Here is a 25545-nt window from a genome sequence, read left to right as displayed (position 1 = left end):
TCTAGGGAGGGTAGAGTCACATGGGGTATCCTCCTCGTGGTCGCTATAATGTGGTTCGCTCTCGGTGGGGCACGTGGTGAGTTGTGCGTGGATGCAGTGAAGTCACCACACACGTTAAGTCTCCGTGGTAATGCGCTACCCGGATTGAAGCGAGTCACTACGCCACCACGAGGACTTGAGTGCATTGGGAATTGGGCATTCCAAATCGGGGAGAAAAAAACAACATTCTGGATTATTGAATTAGATGAATCAATATCTAATATCTTCTTCTATAAACAGATGTTTCTTCTTCTGTTTATATCTTGGAATGTTAAAATCTTGCAGTATTATTTTTTCTCTTAATATTTTCATCAACATTACGCTTTAATTAATTTGTTGGATTATCACCATGATGCATACTTTTCGTCTCATATTCGTTATCATTGACTAAATAAAACAAAAAACTTTTCAACTAACGCTTTCGTCAGTGATTTCGTTGACGGGATTAGCACTGCTCACAGGACACAGTGTTCTGTCTTTTCAATGGTCGTTTATGAACATGTGTGTCAGACAAACACTTTAAGAGATTCTCGTGGTTTTCAGCTTCAAAAACACAGTATTTTAAGGATGCTGTGTCAAGTTTAAATTAGTTAAAACTTTGAAAATAGCATGTCGAGATTCCTGCATTCTGATGTGCTTCATCCAACTGTCAAGAATGTGTCCTGTGACCGGCTTACATCGTGTGGCTGCGCTGCTTGTGAGTTTGTTGAGGTGCGATGACTGCCCCCTTCTGACATGGCTCGTAAAAACATCAAGTTACATGTACTTCAAGCTTGACTTGCTAATAGCTTACGTTTGTACTTTTATAATGGAATTTATGTATAGGTAAGGAGGCATGATTAACTATTGTAATTTTTTTAAACATGTTTTTTATGTAATTAATAAATGACCAAGTCAAAGTGTTCAGAGAAATTCTAAATAGCAGTGAAAATGTCCAAAACTATCAGCACAAAGTTTACATGAATAAAAGACTACCAAAGATTATTTGGGGGGTGAAATCTAAACGTCTGACCTGCACTTCCACTGAACTCCTACAGCCTCAGCCAGTTAAACCAGTTTAAATATTTACCGTATCTGCTGATGACAATAAATGTAACTGATGAATCAATTATGTGCTAAATACTCTTTAATTAAAAAAGACCAATGCCATCATTTATATGTTAAAGAAGCAGTGGGCATATACTCCATGACAGATGGATGTTTTATATTAATGAACTCAAGTCATTAAAATGGGTCCATATTACTAATAAGGCACTAATTTCATACAATAACGTGAACCCCTGCACTGTAACACTGTAAGTCTACTCCACTTCTTTACTCATATGTAATTAATTGATTATTACATGGTCATAAACACTGTAGTTATTAGTAGCACATTTGACATGATTTCCCAAACCAAATTTATACAGCAGCATCATATCAGCATTCAGTTTTATTTGTCTATTTGGAGTCACAGAGATCACAGGGCTTTAACTCAAGGGCATTAGCTCAATAAATATAATTGACATAGAAATATCAGGTTGATTTTGACAGTTTGATGTTACTTCAACTATTTAAATAATTAAAAATACCCCATATAAAACATGAAAAAATGCAATGAATTGTCACAAGCTGATATTCTCTGACTGTTATACACACTGTAGCAGTAGCCTAAAGTTAGTATACGTTTTTTAGTGTATTTTTGTACAATGTGTTTTTGCTGGAGTTAATTAGATTAGATACTAGTCACGTTTCTGAAAAGTTCATGCCTAATTTAAAAATTATTATTACTATTTTTAGATGTACATCAACATAAAGACAGTAATAAATTAAGTAAATATAAAGGTTAAATAACACTGTAAAAAAGTGTTGTTATTTTTTTTTCAGATAACCTTAAATATACTGTATATTTCATGTAGTAACATCTAAATAAACTTCTTATTCTAGTCAAAAATATTCTTTAATCTGACTAAATCAACCAGACATAAAGGTTACACCACCAAAAGTCACTTTTAATGGGTTAGATCAAGTAGATTCAGATCTAATTTCAGGAAGAAATGTCAGTGTACCACTTTTTTTCAGTATTTCTTTTTGTTTTCAAGAAAATCTGTGGTCCAGCACCCCAAACACACACGCACAAAACACAAAAAGAATGAACAGTCACAGACAAGAGGAAAGTTTAATTAAATATTGTGAGTGTCAAAAAGTTATTTTACAGTTCAAAGGTATAATTAAAAACCATAATCTTTACAGTAGTTTCTTTTTTATATTTTTTCACCAGTAAAAACTGCCCACTGAAAGTATGTGATCAACAGGAAAAATCGCAGACTTCTTGTCAGTTTGGATGTGTGATTTATTAATCAGTAAATCAATTGAGCACCAAATTACAAATTTACAATTTATGCTCATTTTATGAAATCTTAAATAACGGGGAAAGCCACAATTCAGAAAAGAAAATATATAAATAAGCAACTGATATTGGGGTTTGGGGGAAATAAATCAATTCATAGGGAATTTTTGTGATGTGAAATGGAATGAAAATTCATTACAAAGTGACATATGAATTATAGAGGAAAGGAAGTGTCATGGAATGAGATGTAGAAGCTAATAACTGTATAGACTCTTGTGCTGTTACTCTATATAGGTGAACTTTTATTTGTTATTTACCAAACAAGCTAAGTACATTTAAAAAAAAATTATAAATAATGTAAGAATGAAGAAATCTGCATTAAGACATTTTTACCTGTTGGTACACTTCCACTAGATTGTGGAAAGATTGTGAATTTAGTGATGAGGAAAATATAACAGATATTTGCATTGTTTTTTTCCTCTCTTAAAACTTGATTCTTGAAGAAAAGATAATCAATTCGCTGTTTATTAAAACAATAAATCTGCCTCAGAGTTCCAGAGAAGCTAAATTAAAAAACAGGCTATATTTATATTGTTTACCTGGTGAATATATATATATATATATATATATTCTCAAAGCTCATTGCTTTAAAATATTTACTATTTTTTAAAAAAAAATTGCTCCATGCAAATGGAATACAAAAACATGGTTGCACTTTGACATACAAAAATTGCTATAAAAATTAAGTTCCAAAATCACATTTATGGACACAAATTGGCAGAAGACAAAATATCAAACACAGATTATCACCATATTATGAGCGAAAACACACAAAAGTGAGGAAAAGAGATACGAAGCATGTACAAATTCAAGCGATACGCGTACATTATTCTTATGGATATCCTACATATATATCCCTTCGTGATCATCAAAACTTCAGAGCTTAAGTCAATGACGTCTGCTAAGGTTGGCGTAAACATTATATCAGTGACACTAGGTTGTATAAAGCTGCCTTATGACTCCTTTCTGATGTATAAATAGATTTTAAACAATGACTTTGGCAAAATAAAAGACAAAATGAAACATTTTTATCACTCTGTACACAACACACGCTAGAACCCAAACAGAAGTAATGGCTTCATCTAGATCTTCAATCTTTCATACAAAGCTTTCACAGTGCTACAAACAAGACTATTCTACATGATTCTGGTGTTAACAAATGAGCAAAACAGCTGAGCATTAAAATACTTTAATAATCATCTTCCTGCAACGTTTCAGTAATATCAGTCTTAACATTATCTGTCTACTAGTGGAAGCACTACACATTGCAAAAGAAACTATCAATGCTATCACAGTTTTTCTACAAAACAAACCAATTAAAATGAAAGATATGAAGATTACAACGTACGGCATACTAATAAAGATTCTGTCATTTGCGTTTATTCTCACAAAAATGAATCCTTCATTAGATTAGATAAAAAGAAGGCAGCAATCACTTTAGAAAGTTTGCTATTTGATCCTCTTGGCTTTGTGTATGATGCGTATTTGTCTTTGTGCAGCGTCTATTTTGTGTAACTATGGGTAAGTGTTTGGTCTATACATTTTGGCTTAGTATAATGATTTGATGAAATAAAGCAGGGTAAAGATGAGAATGAAATGTCTAATTTGAACAAATATGAGCGTAACAATCATGTCATGACAAACAGCAATGCAAAAAAGAGGAGTTCTTTCTTTGGCAAGAACACATTTGTTGTGGTTTTCAAACATGGAAAAAGGGCAAAAGGGACGTTTTACCACTTGACATGATCAGTTAAGGACTTAAAAGGGATAGTTCAGCCAAAAATGAAAATTATGTCATAAATCACATACGCCTGTGTTGTTCCAACCCCAAAATGTTCTTCCTTTAATTGAATATTTGTGACTAATTAAACAGGGTGTTTAAAAAAAAAAATAAATCTTTATTCAGTGGGACAAAAATCACTGGTAATCCTTCACTTAGCATTAAAAAAAAGAAAATCATAAATAGAAACCATTGCAATATCGTGTCAGATAATTTGATAAAACAGTGGTACACACAGAAACACACAAATATGATGGCAAATCAACAACGGTTAAGTTTGTTTTTTTAAATAAATAGACCTCTCATGTTTTAGTGTAGGGCGGGTAAGCATTGTCTGTGCTCTTGCCCCTTATCTTAAAAAGCGTCTACAAGGTGAGTACAAATTTCAACATCAAAACAGGGAGGTACAATAGTTCAGTTCAATGTTGTTGTTGTCTATTTTCTCATATTGTTCTACCTCTATTATGCTTTTGTTTCAAAGCAAATTGAGTTTAAAAAGGGCCTGAGTTTGTAGTTTATCATCCTTCAGAACAGGACTGCGGGGTCAGTCCATCGCCGGAGTCTTCTGCACACGCTCAGTGAGACCAGTGGCACGAAAGAGCATGTTTCATCTTTCTCTGTCTCTCTACACACAAACAAACACACACACATGCACGCACACACAAACACACCCTACATGGGAGGAACGATCATTCCAGGGATCACTGTGAACAAAGAGAGATGGACAGGCTGAGTTTTAATTCACTGTACTCTGTAAAAAATTCAATGTGATCTTACTGGTATTTATAGGTATTTCATAGATATTAGTATGTAACATTTAGTTCTTGCACACTAAGGTTTCCGTATGTTTGTATAGACACTAAAACGTAAAATATCAACTTACTGACAGCATCTAAAATGTCAAGACTTTTATACACGTACAACTGTAGAAACGTTCATATGTTTACCAATCTACTGAGGTTATTAGTGTATTGAATTCATGGAGTTCAAAGGTTGATTTTATAAAATTTTTAATAAGTTGGGTTAATCAAATATGTTAAACGCCATCAATTTCAGAGCAGATAACGCATTTACTTAATTTGACATTATAACATAGCATCATGATAATTTACGTGCATTATTACACGTTTGGCTGCAGTTTCCCAGTGAAATGTCCAGCGGGGGGCGCTGAAAGCGAGTGAAATGATGATGTAACTAGACGAGGATTTTAATGTGAATGTTAGATGGTGGTTTTAATGAGTAAAATGTACCTTCTTAACTTAAAACTTTAACCTAAACCTAACCAATAGTGCTCTAAAATGAAATGAGAGGTGAACATACAGACATTGTTACACTTAACCTAATCGATAGTGTCCAAAAACAAAATGAGAAATGAAAAGCACATTTTCTTAAGGGGTCATAAAATGGAGAATAAAATTTTTCTTGATATTTAGACATATAAGAGGTAACTGTACTATTAAAACATCCTGTAAATTTCAGAATTCAAAACTTCCTCCCCAGTCTAAAAGAGCATTTATAGATACCACCCTGTTGAAATGTCTCGTTTTGAAATCTGTGTGTTTATGACATCATAACACATTGCTTATTTGCATAGACGCGGCCCACAGCTAAATCGTCGTGGGTGTACAGTTAAGGATAGATCGGATCAAGTTACTGTTGCGAGGCGAGATGTTTCTTTTATTGAAAGATGCGGCAGTGCCAACTGTATTGCACCCTACAGTTATGCTGATAAGTAAACCATTTATTTCTCATCTTTCATTTATCAGTGTGTTTGTAATAAACAGTAAGCCATCATCTATCGCTAAGTAGAGGTCTGTAACCCAAACCAGGTCTAACGGGGACCAGAGATCCCATCCGTTCGGGTCGGGTTCGGGTCAGTTTTTCAAGTAGGACTTCGGATTCAGGTTTTAATTAATGAAAAAAATAAACAGGCCTAACGAACTTGTTCCGCACTCTTACTCAAAGCACGTGTGAATGGATGAGTCAGGGGCCGTTCACATCGAATGCATTTTTGCATGTATCTGCTCTATTTATCATCTCATCATTGATTTCCAATGTAAACACATGCTGGACAAATCTCTTTGACTGTACCATTGGATCTAGCTGTTTCTTCAGCATCTCGTGCAGGACCGGCAAATTTTTAGACACCATGCCAAGTAAAAAATAAATTCAAGTCTCAAAAATGCATGTCGAGGCACCTGCCATCTATTTAATTTCTTGTCCTGCATCTTGATTGCTATTAGCTCTGGTGTCACAAAGATTATGAACAAGTCCAGGCTGCAAAGAGGTGAATGTTACATTGTTTAATATTATTCTAGATTGTTCTGCACCAAGCAAAATTTCAGCGCTTGACAAGCGGTAAGGCAATTTCACTCCTTTCTCCTCTAGTGTACTGAGTGGCTGCTGTGCCTTGTTAAAACTGTGTGTGTTAACAGTTAAAACACTGTTACGATTGTTGCCTATGATGCTACCATAAAATACAGCCTATTGCAACAGTATTAGCTAGAAGAAGGAATGATAAAGACTGTGATCGATTTTGGGTTTGGGCTTGAAATCACTGCAGCTTATCAAATCAATACATAAACGGATAAAGATATTTGTTTGAGTTGAATAATTGTATTATGTGTGAAGAAAGGAGAGTGAAATTAAATATATTATGGTGTAGTAGCGTTTACTTTCAAGTTATAAAGAAGCAGCCGTCTAAAACCGAGCATTTCTGACAGAGGGTCAGAATAATGATGGGAAAGAAATTGTGTTTTACAAATATTTGACTTTTTCTTTTTTCACCTCTCATTTATCTTTTTGAACACTATCGGTCAGGTTTAGGCATTGGTTATGGGTAAGGATGTCTGTTTTGTTCACCTCTCATTTATCTTTTTGAACACTATCGGTCAGGTTTAGGCATTGATAATGGGTAAGGATGTCTGTTTTGTTCACCTCTCATTTATCTTTTTGAACACTATCGGTCAGGTTTAGGCATTGGTTTAGGGTAAGGATGACTGTTTTGTTCACCTCTCATTTATCTTTTTGAACACTATCGGTCAGGTTTAGGCATTGGTTTAGGGTAAGGATGACTGTTTTGTTCACCTCTCATTTATCTTTTTGAACACTATCGGTTAGGTTTAGGCATTGGTTTAGGGTAAGGATGACTGTTTTGTTCACCTCTCATTTATCTTTTTGAACACTATCGGTCAGGTTTAGGCATTGGTTTAGGGTAAGGATGACTGTTTTGTTCACCTCTCATTTATCTTTTTGAACACTATCGGTCAGGTTTAGGCATTGGTTTAGGGTAAGGATGACTGTTTTGTTCACCTCTCATTTATCTTTTTGAACACTATCGGTTAGGTTTAGGCATTGGTTTAGGGTAAGGATGACTGTTTTGTTCACCTCTCATTTATCTTTTTGAACACTATCGGTCAGGTTTAGGCATTGGTTATGGGTAAGGATGTCTGTTTTGTTCACCTCTCATTTATCTTTTTGAACACTATCGGTCAGGTTTAGGCATTGGTTATGGGTAAGGATGAATGTTTTGTTCACCTCTCATTTATCTTTTTGAACACTATCGGTTAGGTTTAGGCATTGGTTATGGGTAAGGATGAATGTTTTGTTCACCTCTCATTTATCTTTTTGAACACTATCGGTCAGGTTTAGGCATTGGTTATGGGTAAGGATGAATGTTTTGTTCACCTCTCATTTATCTTTTTGAACACTATCGGTTAGGTTTAGGCATTGGTTTAGGGTAAGGATGACTGTTTTGTTCACCTCTCATTTATCTTTTTGAACACTATCGGTTAGGTTTAGGCATTGGTTATGGGTAAGGATGTCTGTTTTGTTCACCTCTCATTTATCTTTTTGAACACTATCGGTCAGGTTTAGGCATTGGTTATGGGTAAGGATGTCTGTTTTGTTCACCTCTCATTTATCTTTTTGAACACTATCGGTCAGGTTTAGGCATTGGTCAAGGGTAAGGATGTCTGTTCTGTTTACCTCTCATTTATCTTTTTGAACACTATCGGTCAGGTTTAGGCATTGGTTTAGGGTAAGGACGACTGTTTTGTTACAATATAAGCTAACAATATAAGCTAACCTCAAGGAACAATATAACCTTTAATAACAATACAAGCTAACCTCAAGGAACATAATAAAAACAATTAAAAAGCATTTCATGACCCTTTAAACAACCACGTCATCTTGTGTTGCTTCTATGACACACCAGTCTCACATGTCAGCTTGCGTGCTTGACTGGTCTTGAACCATGAGTCCAAAATCCAACACTCTATGATGTGAGCAATAGCTAATCACATTGGACTGTGTATAAATGTTCTGTGTGTTATAATGTATTATTTTTCAAATGATGTGTTAGAGTAAAAGTGTTTTGATATCATAACGTTGCAGTGCGTGAGTAATTGTGTGAAAAATAAGTGTTTATAAAGTCATTATAAGCTGTTGTAGCCATGATTTGTGTGAAAATGAATTAAACGCACAGTTGTAGCACCTCTAGTGTTCATTTCACCAGGAAACTGTGTGTAAACGAGGAACGCAGCATGTAAAAGTCAGTTTGCAAAAAGGCAGTTTTAGTAAGGTTTATTCTATGACACTAGGTCCAGTGTTTCATACATGTTCAGGTTTGATGATAATTAAATTCAGCCATACAAAGAGTGCAAATTACTTTACTTGTATAAGTCCCCTTTCAATTTCATTTATAAATAAATTTGACAGTTAAAGAAAATAAAGTTTCAATAATAAATGAGAGTCTTTGGGATAGTTTATCTTTATCCCGGCCTCATGACAAATCAAAATAATGGTATGAGATGGTGAAATCGTTAGTAATCATACAAGTATGCTTATACAAATATGTATGACTTTTACTGTCATACACAAAAATAAATGTACCATCGAATGTTATTATGAGTTTTCCCCTAACCCCCTAACCCAAACCTAAACCTTATAGAAAAATATATTTATTGTACCACGGAAGAAATAAAACATTGGGGTTTGGAACAAGACAAGGGAAGTGTAATAAAGGTTATTGACGTTCATCACTAATTTGTATTGCATGAATCAGTTGGAATGAGTAACCAAATGTTGTTCACAGACATTTCCTTTCAGTTTAAGCAATAAGGCACAGCTGAATGATTGCTGCATGTTGTGCCAAATAACAGCTTGTAATAGTCTTGTAATATGCTATATGGAATTTATAGGAAAGATTGGATATTAAAGAATAAACATGTTTGTTTTTATTATGATATATCACTTTTACTTATTAAAATAGATGGTTGGGTGGATAGATGGATGGATGGATACAGAAACAGTGAATATGGAAGGAGTATGGATGAGTAACATACTTCAGGAGAAGGCCAGGCCCTGGAGCGCGCTGGCTGTGGAGTACTTGTTAGAGTCGACAAAAGACTGATCTAAAGGCAGTAGAGAGAAGAAGAGAGGAAGGACATGAAAGAGAGAGAGAGACTGTCAGGGTTAATATCAGACTGAATGATGGGTGAGTATTTTGTCAAAGAGAAGGTTAAACATTCATTATGGTAGTTTATTACATCAAGGTTCCTCAATTGACTTAAGTGGATTAATTGTTATATGAAGAACCAAAAAGAGTGGCTTTATTGCATTGAGGTATTGTTGTAACATGCAGTGTTTTTGGTCAACATCCTTTTCAATGCAGTAGTTTTAAATATTTCAAAGCTTCACAAAATAATTCTAAGCTTTATGACATAACTGAAGTCATTAAAATAATGTGTGAAAGACTGAATGTTACCTTGGAGGCCATTTCCATTGGTGCTGGTGCATGTGGGAGGAGGTGAGGACTGGGGTCGAACGACAGGAGCAAAGGCACTCTTCTGCTTCACAGCTGAAACCATGTTTGCTGGAGAGAAGGAGAAGATCCCAGAGGAGCTGCTGCAGTTTGAGGGCAGGCTGGTTGAGGAGGCCATGGTGGGGCTGGAGGGAACAACTGCAGGAAGTTGACAAATATATTTTGAATATAGCGGAAAGACAAACGGAACGAAAAGTCTTGTGGTAAAATGATTAGTTTCAATTAAACTGAACCACTTCAGAAAAAACAATTTGAGAGAATAGCTTAAATATTACTCAGGGATCAGTTTTTATTTATTTCCGTAAAGCATGTCATTTTTTTTTTATTTCCCATTTTAATTTGCAGAGAAATTTATTGTTGAAGTAACCCACTCGCCATAGCTGACTTCCTGAAGAGTGTAAACACTGTGGCTCTGTGGCTCTGTGAGCAACATGTCAACTTATGGCTCAATCCATGGTGAGAGTTCAGGGGAGGGACTATGTGTTTGTCTGACTATTGGAAGATGTATGAATCTTTGATATTTGAGCCTGATCTCAGAGAAAAAAAATTGACTATGGTGAAATATTTGCAAAATGATATTATGTGGCTCCTAAATTTAACAAAACCTATCTACCTCCCTACCCTAAACCTTAAACCTAAAGTTCACTGATAGTGTCATAAACATTTTGCCTGTGATATGTGTGAAAGGGAATAAAAATCATTTCACTAGGAAACTGCCACAATATATACAACAAGCCATCTAAAAATAATTTTGCTAAATTTTAAGTATAGTAATGTGTTTATATGAGATGAGGTTGAACATTTTTGTAAATTAGCTTGATGCTGCTAGTGGTACAAAAATTACCAACCTAGTCTCATAGAATGAACGTTACTATAACACATTTTTTGCAAATTGAGGTTTAAGTGCAACTTTCTATGTTTTCCATGTGTGTGAAATTAACAGTCTGGTTGAGGCATTGGTTAAGGGTAAGGATGTCTGTTTTGTTTACCTCTCATTTATCTTTTTGAACACTATCGGTCAGGTTTAGGCATTGGTTTAGGGTTAGGATGTCTGTTTTGTTTACCTCTCATTTATCTTTTTGAACACTATCGGTCAGGTTTAGGCATTGGTCAAGGGTAAGGATGTCTGTTTTGTTTACCTCTCATTTATCTTTTTGAACACTATCGGTCAGGTTTAGGCATTGGTTGAGGGTTAGAATGTCTGTTTTGTTCACTTCTCATTTATCTTTTTGAACACTATCGGTCAGGTTTAGGCATTGGTTTAGGGTAAGGATGACTGTTTTGTTCACCTCTCATTTATCTTTTTGAACACTATCGGTTAGGTTTAGGCATTGGTTTAGGGTAAGGATGACTGTTTTGTTCACCTCTCATTTATCTTTTGAACACTATCGGTTAGGTTTAGGCATTGGTTTAGGGTAAGGATGACTGTTTTGTTCACCTCTCATTTATCTTTTTGAACACTATCGGTTAGGTTTAGGCATTGGTTTAGGGTAAGGATGACTGTTTTGTTCACCTCTCATTTATCTTTTTGAACACTATCGGTTAGGTTTAGGCATTGGTTTAGGGTAAGGATGACTGTTTTGTTTACCTCTCATTTATCTTTTTGAACACTATCGGTCAGGTTTAGGCATTGGTTTAGGGTTCGGATGACTGTTTTGTTTACCTCTCATTTATCTTTTTGAACACTATTGGTTAGGTTTAGGTTAAAGTCTTAGTGAGGTACGTTTTACTCATTAAATCCCCCATCTAATATTCACCTTAAAATCCTCTTCTGATTACAACATCTCTTCACTCGCATTTGGGACCCAACACTGGACATTTTACTGGGAAACTGCAGCCAAATGTGTAATGAAGCATGTCATTTTGTTTTTCAAAAATTTTGCAACTGTCAGGTAAATTCCATGAGAGGAGGTTGAAAATTACCCACATTAATTTTAACATTTAGCACATGCACCTGCGCTAATTTTATAATCAGCTATTTGGGTTAATTTTAGTTTTGTAGTCATCATGTATGAATTCAAATGGTTGAATTTATTGTGGTTGCCATATAGAAATAGTTTAGCATATCAGCCAGCCGAAACCTTGAAACAATGGCACATTGTTGTCAAGCCTTACTAATCAATTATTGAAAACTGGGAGCTTAACAGGGGTTCCTGGCTTTGATTGAATGTATTTAATGGACCCAACAAGATTTTTTAAATACTCATTAACATTGTAGTATGTTAGAATTGCAATTGATTTGTTACCCCTTCAATTAATGTATTGATTTAATTAACCGCCTTTAATTTGGAGACCAAAATGGAATGTCATTTTAATAGTAGCAGTCAAACACAACAACTTTCCCTTTTGTCTCTGGGAAAGGAATGAGAGCTCTTAAAAGTGAGTCAACAGAGGATAAAGTGGGCAGGGTTGCATTGCTGAATTCCTTTCCTTTGGAGTGTTTTTGTCTTAAAATTTTGTATGCCACTTGTCTTGCCTTTTTGAAGATTTAGCATCAGATTATTCCACAAACACACACCCCTCACAGCTTTAGTCATAATAAAGCCAAACAAACACATCACTTTCTGACTATTTTCAATTATTTTGTCTCTTTCTCACTTTCTCTCTGTCTTGTTAATTGGAAAGTGCAAGCAATTAAGAATCAGCACAATAAATAACAGCTTGAGTGAGGTGGCACTGTCAGACGAATAAATGAAAGAGAGTGCAGGCAGTTGAGGAGGAGAGAACTTTTTAAGAGCTGTTGAAAACAGACTGCAGAGAGGGAATTGCGGGAAATCCCAGTTGGGAATTCGATCAGACCTAAAGGCCCACACTGTCAGACATCCTGCAATGACTTTGCATGAATTGCAGTTGCATTCTCCCTTCCTTCTCTGGCCACAAGGGGGCCTCCAACAATCTGTCTAATTAAACCATAACAGCTGCCTGAGTCTTATATGCAGTTTTTAGCATATTTTAAAAATGTAATTAAATTATTTTTAATTTTTGTTAAAACCCAACCTTGTTTTGCGGTGCCCCAGGTGACTGCTTAAACTGCTTATATCTAGAAACTGCCCTGGCCAGGTTAAAATGCTCCTTTCCATAATTTGATCATTGATATTTAATGAATAAGTGCTTGCTGGCACAGCAATAGAAAATTTACACAAATACCACTTTTAAATAGAGTAGTATTTTGCTGTTCCTTGCAAAAGGAGACATTGCTATTGTAGGTGTTTGTGAGTGTTTGCTAGAGCATTGTATTGCAGTTGCTAGGAGTTTAGAGTAGTTTTAGCATGGTGTGATTGCTATTGTTCTGAGTTGGTTTCTTGGTGGTTAAATAGGGTGTTTTGGATGGTTGCTTGGTGGTTGCTTACTGGTCCAAAGAGCTCACCCACAAGTATCTGGTAATATTCACTATGATATAAATATGACATTTTTTTTCATTCATCTTGTAATTTTACAGGAAGAAAATGGCATAGCTCTCCTCAGTAGATAACAGTGTAAGTTATTATGCCAAAGTTCAATACTTAGGGTAAGTTTTTTCATATCTGGAAGCCAAGTCGATACTCACTGGCATAGGGTGAATTGGCGGCAGAGCCGTTCAGGAAACTCGGGGAGCCGGTCAGGTTTGTCATGGTGCCGTTTCCGTAGCCATTCATACTGGTGGAGACCGTACTGTAACTGCTCTGCTGAGGTGTGGAGCTCGGCACATAACCATGCGGAGATACACTACTCGTGTTACGACTAAAACCTGCAGCCAGACAACAGACAACTTAGTCAACCCTACACTGCAAGTACTGAGGCAGTACCATCACTTACAAAAAAGTGCAGAAAAGTACTATGATATTACTATCACTTTATGGACATGTACAGTACCATAAAACGACCAATGCTTTGGAGTTCCAAGGAGAATCGTGAAACTATCATGGTGCAGTTTCAGCACAATTGTATAAATAAATGTATTATAGTATAACATCTGATACCATAACTCTACCATGGTAGTACAACAGTACTTTTTTGTAAGGGATGGTAAAGTGCTTGTGTCAGAAATTAATACCAAGATACTTGGCATAATACCATGGCACTGAATGATTACCATGATATGTACAAAGTACTCAGAGTTACTACCAAGGTATGTCCAAAAAACAATACTTTTACAATAGAACATGTCCAAAAGACAAATTTAGAGAATGTTAAATCAAAATGTTAAAAGTAGTGACTTCTAAAATGGGACAATGCAGAAAGTTATTATGTTCTGTGAGTGTTGAAAACATATTTGTCACATGTTAGTCTTGGATTAGATTCTTAAATTCTCAAATCACTTCATTATAGTTTCAGTTTAGATTAACTTTATCCAACACATTTTTTCCTCTTTAGATTGCTTTTGTGCAAGTGTGCGTGAAGAGGAGCGAGAGATAAAGAGAGAGAGAGAGAGAGAGAGAGAGAGAGAGAGAGAGAGAGAGAGAGAGAGAGAATACCTTACCTTGGCTTCCACCCTGAGAGGAGTCTGAGACATTAACAGCTAGCTGTCCAGTAAAGGAGTTTACACCCATCATGCTTGCATGCACAGAGCTGTTGGTCAGGCCTGTCAGCTGGTTGTGGTTTCGTGGCACATTGTAAAGGGCCTCGGCGATGTCCGCTGCTCGCTTAAGAATGATTTCCTTAAGAAAAATTAGCCATCATCTCACAATTTAACACTTTGTAAGAATATACTCTACAGTGGGGGCCAAAAGTTAATCTGAGTATGTTCCTCACCTGGTTATTATGGGGCATTCCATAAAGTGCTTCAACCAGATCTGCGGCTCTCTTTAAAATCACTTCCTGTGTTCACAATAAAACACAAAGAAAAGATTTAAAACCAGTTCCATTCTCAGTCCATTCTTTATAGATGCACTGTACAATCCATAATACATTCTTGTCAACATTTAGCTTAGTGGCCGTTTTTTCCAGCTGTAACTATACAATGTGATGATCTTCATTCCACATACAAAAAAGAGTTGAAGTTATGTTTAATAACATCACAGCCAAGTGGAAGACATGGAGCTGATGTTTGCTCAATTGTTCAGTGTCTGTCAGGATGAGAAAGTGCAGTATTTCAGCAAACATCTGCTTTGCGTTGAGAAAGGACAATGCAATCTATGTTTGCAATGAAGGTCACTCGGTTTGCAGTGCTGGGCAATAACTCAGCAGAAAGCCAGCGCTCGTAAGAGCTGTTGTGATGACGGTACATCAGAATTGGAATCGATGCATTCCCGCTAATGAGAAGTAATTAATTTACCATACACTTTTCAGCGCAGTGACATAATGGGGAAGACGAATGGCGGGTGTCATGATTGTTTAAGTGCAATGGCTGGAAAACATTAGCAGCTTTTGTGTTGTTTAATAATGTGATTATGTGGCTTGTGCAATATCACCACAACTAGCATGAGATTTATAAGCATGGGAGAAGAGATGACTTGATTATCTTGAACTGAGTCAGTTCATATGCATTCAAAGGCAAATTAGTGTAGCAATATGAATATGGAAAAACAACATGAATTTTACATTGTACTTTTACAAATGTCATCAGATTATTTTTGCATAGTTTTGGAACATTTTGCAAGATTCTCATAATGTGATTACATGATTTCACATGTGGAAATTATGAATCTAAAATGCTTTTCATGTGCTCAATTGAAATCACACTGGGCCTCATTTATGAAAGACAAGGAGTCAAATTTCTATGCAAACTGCATCAATGTATTGTTCAACAGATCTTATGCAAATTGACACATTGATATGAATGTAAATCAATTGTAAATCCATTCTTAAAAACTGTTGCATGCATATTAATGTAAATTGTTCCTACAACCATTCTTGTGTAAATTGTTGCATTCACATCACTGTGAATCATTCATAAAACCATCCATCCTTTTAATTATCGCTTTGGAAGGTGAATTGTTTGTAAAACCATTCTTACATGCATTGTTGCATTTATATGACTGCAATAGTTCGCAGAACCATTCTAACGTAAATTGTTGCATGCAAATTAATGTAAATCACTCATGTAAACCATTTTTACATAACTTATCACTTTCATAAAAGGTGAATTGTTCGTAAAACCATTATTAAATACATTGTTGCATTCATATGAATGTAAATAGTTCATAAATTAACATAAACTGTATCTAAAACCATACTTGTGTAAATTGTCACAGTCATAACATTGTAAATAATTTGTAAAACCATTTTTACCTAAATTATTGTTTTTATAGGAAAGTGAATTGGTCATTAAACTATTCTTAAGTACACTGTTGCATTCTTACGAATGTAAATAGTTTGTAAAACCATTTTTACATAACTTTTTGCATACAAATTAATGTCAATATTTTGGAAAATCATTCTTACATTATCTCTTTTATAAGAAGGGGAATTGTTCGTATTGTAATGCATTCTAAATACTTTGGATTACTTCTTCAGCACTGGTAGATTTTTTCACTTGTTTTGACTTTAAAAACTCTGTCAGTACAGTAAGACAAAATACACATGTTAAAAATATATATCTCATGCAGTGTTGCATCTAAAACAAGATCAATCAAATTGGATTTTTTATATATATTTTTACAGGAAAACAATACAAAAATTATAATCAAGAATTTGATTTTGGCCCTAATATCAAAAGTCTTACAAGAAAAAATAAATTATGATCCAACATGAATTTTCTTGATAAAAAATAATGATCATGTCTGGTAATATGTGCATGTAAAATGACTAGAAATAGCATTTTATCTTAGCGTAAATCTGACAATTTACACAAGGTTTATTTCTATTTCTTCTGCTCCAAACTTACTTCAAACTTGTATGAATGTAACACATTAAATACATTATATTAAATGTATAATGCATTGTAACAGTATAATACATTATAACATAAACAACATCCAAATTTAACGCAGCAGAAGCCAATAAAGTTAATCGTATAAGTGCTGCATAGTGTAAACAGTCAAAAGACTCTATGACGTGATCATATTATAAATGCTTTTATACTGCTTTAAGTAAAGTTACAAAAGCAATGTCTTCTTATAAACAGCCATAACATAAACTTGTATCATACAATACATTACAAGTTAAACTTATACGAAGGAATTTATTTATAAAATAATTATCTAAATAAGATGCTCAAATGAAATTGAAAAGTCCAGTATAGCACCCCCAGATCATCATTGATCCTCCACCAAATTTCACAGTGGCTGCGAGACACTGTGGCTTGAAGGCCTCTCCAGGTCCCCTTCTAACCATTAGACTACCAGGTTGAGGTTCGGTGATGATCTGGGGGTGCTTCAGCAAGGCCGGAATCAGGCAATTTCATCTTTGAAGGATGCATGAATCAAGCCACGTACAAGGTTATCCTGGAAGAAAACTGGCTTCCTTCTGCTCTGACAATGTTCCTCTGCGGATCGGTTTTTCCAGCAGGACAATGCTCCATAACACACAGCCAATGTCAATCAATGTGTGGACAGAGGACCACCGGATCAAGACCCTGTCATGGTCAGCCCAATCTCCAGACCTGAACCCCATTGAAAACCTCTGGAATGGCCACAAGCCATTAAACAGAAGTGGCATAAAGTCACCCAACAGCAATGTGAAAGACTATTAGAGACCATGCCAAGACACATGAAAGCTGTGATTGAAAATCAGGGTTAGTCCACCAAATATGAATTATTAATTAATAATGAATATGAACTTGTTTTCTTTGCATTATTTGAGGTCTGAAAACTCTGCATCTTTTTTGTTATTTTGATCAGTTGTCAATTTCTGCAAATAAATGCTCTAAATGACAAAATGTTTATTTGAAATTTGGGAGAAATGTTGTCAGTACTTTATAGAATAAAACAAAATGTTCATTTTACTCAATTACATACCAATAAATAGTAAATCCAGAGAAACTGATAATTTAGCAGTGGTCTCTTAATGTTTTTAAGAGCAGGCGGTCTTTGAGAGAAGTTAATGCAGAGGGGCACTGCTCCAGCTAACAGAGTGACAGGCAGAAAATTGCTCCCCTCCTATGCATGCAACCCTTACCAGGATCTTACCCCTTAGCATGTGTGAGCGCTGTGTTGAAAAATATTGCCTATCAATCAGCCCTGGAGTATGTTACCCCGCACACATACACACAGAAACGCACAAACAAAATTTGATGGGGGGGTCAGGCAAGCAATGAGGAGTTTTAGTGCGCTGTCCAAGGTGCTAAATTCACTCAATTATGGCCATGCTGGCACTGTGTTAACCTCTCATTATCATCATAGGGAGCTGTTAGAGCGATACATCCTGCAGCGAGAGCGAGGAGGCGGAGGAGGGTCCCACTGCAGCCCAGTGAGGGGGAGCATGAATGGGATATGGGCAAGTGAAAGGCTCCGGATGAACACGGGCCAGCCTGGAGGCAGTTAATTCCCAGTACGTGTGAGTTTAGCCAAAACATCAATCAGATACAGCAGAAAAGATGGGGAGCAGAGGTGAATGATGAATATTGTATAGCAAATATGCCCTGTAGACTCTATACATCACACTGGTAACATGTAATAGGAAAGACTCTATATATGTCTTTGTCTCTGGACCAGGTCCTAGTAATTCATACAGCAAGTCATACTGTCATCCAATTGGTGATTTTAAATACAAAGTGATTTTAGCAGATTTATGAAGTCAGTTCCCCTCAAGTTCACACATTAACTATGGACATGTTGCACTTATGTTTGGCAACCAGAAACCATCCAAATACTTAACATACTTTACCAAACACATAAATAAATTCGATTCTATGTCTAAAAGTCATCAAAAGAAATATGATCATAAGAGAATGCACCATAATGAAATGCAGAGTTGAGATATATTTACATTTAAAAAGAAATCACCTTAAGTGTGTGTGTGTGTGTGTGTGTGTGTGTGTGTGTGTGTGTGTGTGTGTGTGTGTGTGTGTGTGTCTGTGTGTGTGTGTGTGTGTGTGTGTGTGTGTGTGTGTATATTTGTGCATGATGTCATCTTTCCCTGATGTTGTGCAGCTGTGATCTAAACAGATTACAAGAAGTGGCACACCATGGATCGTCATGTTGAAACTGATACAAGCTCTTTAGTGATCTAAGCTGTATGAATTTGCTCACTGTGTTTATTAGATCAGCTCTGATGCAGCATGACATCATCACATAATTTCCGTTAACAGTGACATCATAAATTGGTGAATACAAGTTTACAATATATGTCTTCAGCTTCCTCACTGGGGTTATTAATACAATTATTATTTAATTACTTATTTTTAAACACGATTAACAATCGTATTTTAATCTAATTACACAATGATGATTCATCGACATTAGACACATTACAGTTTTATCGTCTGTTAATGCTGATCTTCTGTAAAGCTGCTTTGAAACGATGTGTGTTGTGAAAGGTGCTATACAAATAAAGATTACTTGACGTGACTTGATGAATTTTGCAAATCAGGTTTCACAGGGAGGTTTTCTGTCACTAATATCAAAAACGATATTTGATTTTTTTGGTAAAGTACGAAATAGGGCAATGGCTACGATGATTTTGTTGCCTTTGAAAAATGCAAGGAAATAACATTTCTCTAAATGCATGTTTGAGATATTTGCAATCATCAAACCTTGGCACCTCAAGACTGATGCCATGTTTGAATATGCGCAATCATGAATGAAATTTGAGTGCTTTGGTTGAGAGGAAGATTACCAGTAAATAACCCCTTAAATTTAGTCCCGTTCCTCATACAACTATCCCAAGACTTCACAGTTCAACAACTTGCCAGTAAAAAGCTCCAACATGGGAACTTTGTTACTGGTACGTGTCACTTTAACAGTAGCAGATCTCGTTGTCAGTGTCCAGTAGAGCATTCACACTTCTGTCGTCCTCTCTAATCCTTTCACACGGGCTACTACACCATCTGTTCTCTCAGTCTCATGTCTGTCTGTGTGTCTGGGTTTCAACCAGGAACATAAATCTTAACTAAGTGTGTATGGAACCACACCTTCAAATATCACTTCAATATAATATTTTCAAAGGGTTTTCAAAGACTTGTGGAGAATATGGAGACTGTCACATAATCGTTTGGCAAATGAAATCTAACTGAGGTAGTATAAAAAGGTGGGGAAATAAATATATTCCATGTATTGTTAATCAAATATTTATAAAACAAAGGTGCACCACATGCAAAAAAGCAGAAATAGCATAACTGTGTGAAGTTATACAGTAAATATCTCTTTTACTTAAAAACCCATAAATAGCACATATCCTGCATTAATATTATTTCTTAAAACTGCTTACAGTAGCTTCATTACATTGTGAACACATGACTTCATAATAAGCAGAAATATATTTAGCTATGCTTATCTCAGGAATTGTATGTGTGTGTGTGTTCGTTTGTGTGCTCAAGGGAAACAAATATTCAGAAATAAATAATATATATATATATATATTCCTTTGGGGACATCCAGGGATATTCTCAAAAGCAATAAAGATGTATAAGATTATAAGAAATATTTTATTAAAAAAGATAAAAAATTGTAAAAAATAATTACATAAATGTGAAAAAAAAAATAATATATAAACATTTATAAATATTTTTATTCTTTTCTTCTATGGTTATAATTCGGCTTGGTGCTAGAGTGTAGTATAATAACTTCATAAAAAAATAGACACCATCTAAATCAATAAATCTAAAATAAATCTACATATGTGTGTGTGTGTGTGTGTGTGTGTGTGTGTATATATATATATATTTTTTTTTTTTTTTTTAAATCTATACACTCATATATGTTTATTACTCAAAATATACATGGTTGTAGGATTTGCATAATATAATTATTAATATTTATAATATGACATTCAAATATATTATAATTAGTAAAATATAAATCAATCAAAATAAACAGATTTATCTACAGCAATACTCTATTTTTACATTATATTATATAAATCGTAAGAATATAAAGCAATATAAATCTACAGTTCATCCTTATTTATTTAGGTTAGTATGTGTGTGTCACAGCCTCTCTCTCTCTTCCTGTAGTCCCTATGTTTGGCTTGTATGATTGAGGTGAGCAGTTGAAAAGAGAGCCCCATCAACAAACTGTTATTACCTAAATAAGGACGAGAAAATCGATGGGGCGGAGAGGAACAGAGCGATTGTGTGTTTGTGAATGTGTGTGATGAGGCCACTGCCAATGGGACAGCAGCCAAGACGAAACAGAGAGAGAGAGAGAGATAATGTATGATTCTCTGTTCCTCCATATGTCCGACCTCTTCCTCGAGCTCAACACTATTCTGAATGTCAGAGGTGCCAGTGTGCTGGAATCATTTCTCTGCCTCCTCTCCAACATACACACACACACTGCTGTGACTCAATTACTGGTGGTGGAGCAATAATAAAGTCCGGCCGGTGGAGACTTCGATCGCTGACCTGCCGGGAGGCAAAGCTGGACAGCTGACTTCACCATGATGGATCACCTCTGGGTGCCGCGCTCTTAAACTCACCCACACACACACACCTCTAAAACGTACACACACATGCATATATGATAAGCACACAGCACATGACCAAACTTGTATACAAAAACACATGGCTTCTCATCCTCTCATGAAAACAACAAACTCACAGTATACACTTCTACAGTTTAGAAGGTTGAACTTTGAAAGGTGATTGTCTCTGTACTAATTATCTCAAATAATTGCTGTTGTTCAAGACCAAAGGGACCAACCTGAAAAACAGATTTTAAGAACTATAAACCTGTTATACCCAGAGGACCCATTTATAAGCAGCACAACACATGCATAACCTCTGTCTGTGTACAACAACCGCAACAGACAGAAGGCTTTTTTGCATGATGCAACTCTCCCTGTCCTTTTGCAACAGACTCTAATGCTCATCTAAGCAGAATTATTAACATATGAGTTTCATCACCATGACAATAACGACATACAGTGATGGCCAACCCATCATCTCAGTCCTTCTTATGTGAGAATCATTACTTTGATGAAGCAGCAAATGCTGTAGCGCATATTCTAAATCATGGAAAGATGATCTGGAAACACTTATTAGTAGAATGTGAAATAAAATGCATACAGCTGTATAATAATTCATGAATCAGCCCACCCAACATGGCTTCTTGATAAACCTGTTAGTTCACTATAGCAGATGTTCTCAACTGGCAAGTTCCAACAAAAATGGGTCACGGATGCATATAAAAAAATGACAAAACATTATAATAAAACCTTTTTATAATCTCTTTGTTTTTGATGTCAAAGTCTGTGAGTCCAATCAAACTCTACAGCATTTTAGTGTAAGTTTATCTGTCACTTCCCAGAAGCTAGCTAAATTAGACAGATGCCAACATGGTAAGCCCAATTTTCATGCAAGCACAAAGCACAAGTGGGCCTGGTTGGGCGTGTTTGCGCTATCTGTGGGTGTATGCACGCAAACTATGGGTGTATTGTATGTAAATGAAGTGCCGCAAAGTGCAGTTTGCTATTTTCCTGAGAAATGCGTCATTGCGCTAAGACATCTCAAAAGCAGGTCTGTTTTAATTGCAAAGACTTAACTTGGTTCCTGCATTTGCAGTTTGGAGATTCCACCAGCATGTGGTAATAAAGTTCATCTACAAACTCTGAAAATACAGTGGGACATTAAATTCAATCTATGACGATTGCTGTTATTGCAGTTTTATGAAAAGAAATATTTATGAGATTTGTGTAAAACTATCTTTAGGTCATATTTTATTTGTAAATATTAATAATAATTATGATTAATGATTAATAAATAAATAATTATTATGTTTATACTTACAATTGTATTATTTAACTGTTAATACTAGCCATGATTTGTGTGTCAGTAGATGTAAATGATTAATAATACTTACATTCTCTATAATTTAATGGAGCATAAATCCAAATCCTGATGAGAACCACATTTTCCATGCATATAAAAGGAGCGTGTCACTGTCATAGAAATATGCCGGACATTCAACAAGGATGCAGTTAATGAGTCCATATTACTTTTCTTCTAATTTATAGCAGTCCATTTTCACTACCAACATCTTGAATATACTGTCTTTGTTTTTATCGCTGGAGCTTGACAGGGAATGGACTGTATAACAGGATGAAGATGATGTCAGAGAAGAACCTAAAAAATTAATTTGTAACATTACACAGGCCATTAGCACTTTGCACGTGCAGTGTTGCCTAACCCGCTTGCGGCAAGACTTAGCGCATACTTGCACGACCAAAACTTCCTGGCCATGCCCATTGACTTTTCATGTAGGTCTTATGGCATAGTGCTGTGCTTAGTACTAGCATTTTTTAAATAGGCCGCTAAATAGGAGATACAGGTTTGGTATTGTGCCACTTATTGTCCAGTGTGAAATATGGGTTCTAAAGCAAAACCAGTTGAGAACCAGTGTGTCTTGTTGTGCAATGAGGCCTCAAAATCTTTCAGCTATTTAATTAACTTTTAAGGGTGGAAGCATTTTTAGCCATTTTAGCAATGATACACCTTATGGTAGAATCTTGATAATGTAATGTCCCATTTTCTATCATGTTTCTTCAACTGTTTTTGAGCCTGTTACTTCTGTCTTGGTTGGAATAGTGGAAATGCTATTAATAGGCCGTACCTTTGGCAAACGTTCAGGGTCTCCAGGATGCCGAGGTATCACCTTCTGTAACCGCTGAAAACCGTAGTCTATGGTGGGCTCATTCAAGGCTGCGAAGACAAAGAAAAGCATAGACAATTTACTAAAGATGTTCCTGTCAATGTTTTCTGTCACAAAGTTCTAAAACATCCGACATAATTCAAACATTGTTTCAATGTCTGCGAGAATGCATTTTTGGGAATTAAAAGCCTGGAGATGGATGTTCGAAGATGACGTAATTTAACATTTTCACATTTAACAACTTAAAGTAATAACTCAAAAGAAGGTTTAAGATTCATATATACAGTCATTCTAATGGAAGTCATTTCAATTCTTAGGAATCCTTACGCCCATGTTAAGTGCAGCAATGCATATATTGTAGCATATAATCATAGGACGTTTATGTTTTACGTTTAGTGCAGCAATTACTTGGCATAAAGTCTTTATGCTGTCAAAAACTCGAAAGACTGTCATTCAGTTTGAGAGAGATGAGATGGAGGACAGAAGAGATATTAACAATCAGAAACCATTTGCTCCAGTAATGGAAAGAAAATGGAAGAAGATCCTGCTCATGATGCTGCTTTATTTGTAAAGACCCACAGTTTAAGAGCCTCTTTAAAAGTGGGCGACCAAACAAAACTCGTGACGGCTGCATGTTTTATTCATCTACAGTTAGAAATGTCATGAAACTTTGATTCATATACTGCATATTTACTTCTTTTATGTACATTAAATACCAATCAGATTTATATAATTACAAAATATAATGAATTACTTAATTTCTAAAATTATTATATAATATCATTTAATACAACACAACATAGCATATATTTTTGGTGCATGTTTACTATGAATTTTAAAATTACATGGTTGTGCAAAGTCCTCTATGTTTTGATTAGTACTGTCTGTTCTGCAAAATTCCTATTTAGTCAGAAATATGAATATTTACTGTATTGTAAGATGCTCATAAATAGCATCTAAAAATAATGTCTGGTCCAAAAGCTGTTGAAGGATGGAGGTGTGAGGAGAGTGAGAGAAAGAGGAAGAGAAAATGATAGAGTGGTTTGGGGTAGGGGAGCTGGAGCATGAAATGTAGGTGCTTTCCTGTCGGTTGAAGCAGATGGTTTACATACAGTAAGTTCTGTTGATGTTATATTAAAGTCATGTGGCCATTAAGAATATACAGGTTAACAACAGTATAAGAACACAAAGGTTAACGACTGTACGTGTTGTTGTTCACAGTTATTTAGGCAATAAGAAGTGTTATGCATATTCAAACTGAGGGGGGCAAGTGTGTTCTCAGAATTTAAGCCAAGTGGATTTTGAATGCAACATGTGTAACCTGCCTTTCTGAAACAAGAAAATTCCACTTGATAGCGATAGCATTAAACATATTAAAATAACATGAGTTAGCGCATGACCGCAATTTTTCTTTCCTTTTACAAAAACTAAAACTAGAAAAAAGTCAGTAATTAGTGTGTGTGTGTGCGCGTGCATGTGTGTGTGTGTGTGTGTGTGGCATCTGTTAATTTACTGATATGGAGATGGATGAGGCATTGCACTAGAAACACATCCACATGCTTGTAGGTGTCAGGAGTAGTTCACTCCACTCTTATTGCCATTGATTTCTACATTCTATCCAATCCTCTCACTCAGCCTGGGGAAAATATTCACTTACCGAGAGACCCAGAGGTCGACGAAGAGGAAGGCGGAGAGAGAGAGAGAGAGAGAGAGAGAGAGAGAGAATAGATGGATGCAGGGGACCGAAGATCCCAAGACGTATAGATATAAGCTTTAGGAAAAGTCTCAAAGAATTGATCATAATTTCCCTTTAACCTTTTCAACTCTGTAGCATTTTTGAGCTGCC

The 25545-nt window shown here is 35.6% G+C and overlaps 1 protein-coding gene across 3 annotated transcripts in view; it reads right to left on the bottom strand.

Moving 5' to 3' along the window:
- Positions 1-2184: 2184 nt before the first annotated feature.
- LOC127627686 (transcription factor COE1-A-like) overlaps positions 2185-25545 on the bottom strand; it is a 163002-nt gene continuing 139641 nt past the window's right edge. Inside the window, exons 11-17 of one of the 3 annotated variants that reach the window (XM_052104174.1) lie at positions 23661-23749; positions 14764-14829; positions 14492-14669; positions 13580-13759; positions 9976-10170; positions 9554-9622; positions 2185-4912 (exon numbers count right to left, since the gene is read on the bottom strand). In XM_052104174.1, coding sequence (XP_051960134.1) covers positions 9555-9622; positions 9976-10170; positions 13580-13759; positions 14492-14669; positions 14764-14829; positions 23661-23749 — 776 coding nt within the window. In that variant the 3' untranslated portion in view covers positions 2185-4912; position 9554. The remainder of the gene's footprint in view (positions 4913-9553; positions 9623-9975; positions 10171-13579; positions 13760-14491; positions 14670-14763; positions 14830-23660; positions 23750-25545) is intronic. The other 2 variants (XM_052104175.1, XM_052104176.1) reach the window with 2 other exon arrangements.

This window comes from Xyrauchen texanus, chromosome 34 (genome assembly GCF_025860055.1).
Source record: "Xyrauchen texanus isolate HMW12.3.18 chromosome 34, RBS_HiC_50CHRs, whole genome shotgun sequence".
In the NCBI taxonomy this organism is placed as follows: Eukaryota; Metazoa; Chordata; class Actinopteri; order Cypriniformes; family Catostomidae; genus Xyrauchen; species Xyrauchen texanus.
The sequence above is the reverse complement of the archived record's forward strand: the minus strand, read 5'-3'. Positions and strand labels throughout refer to the sequence as shown.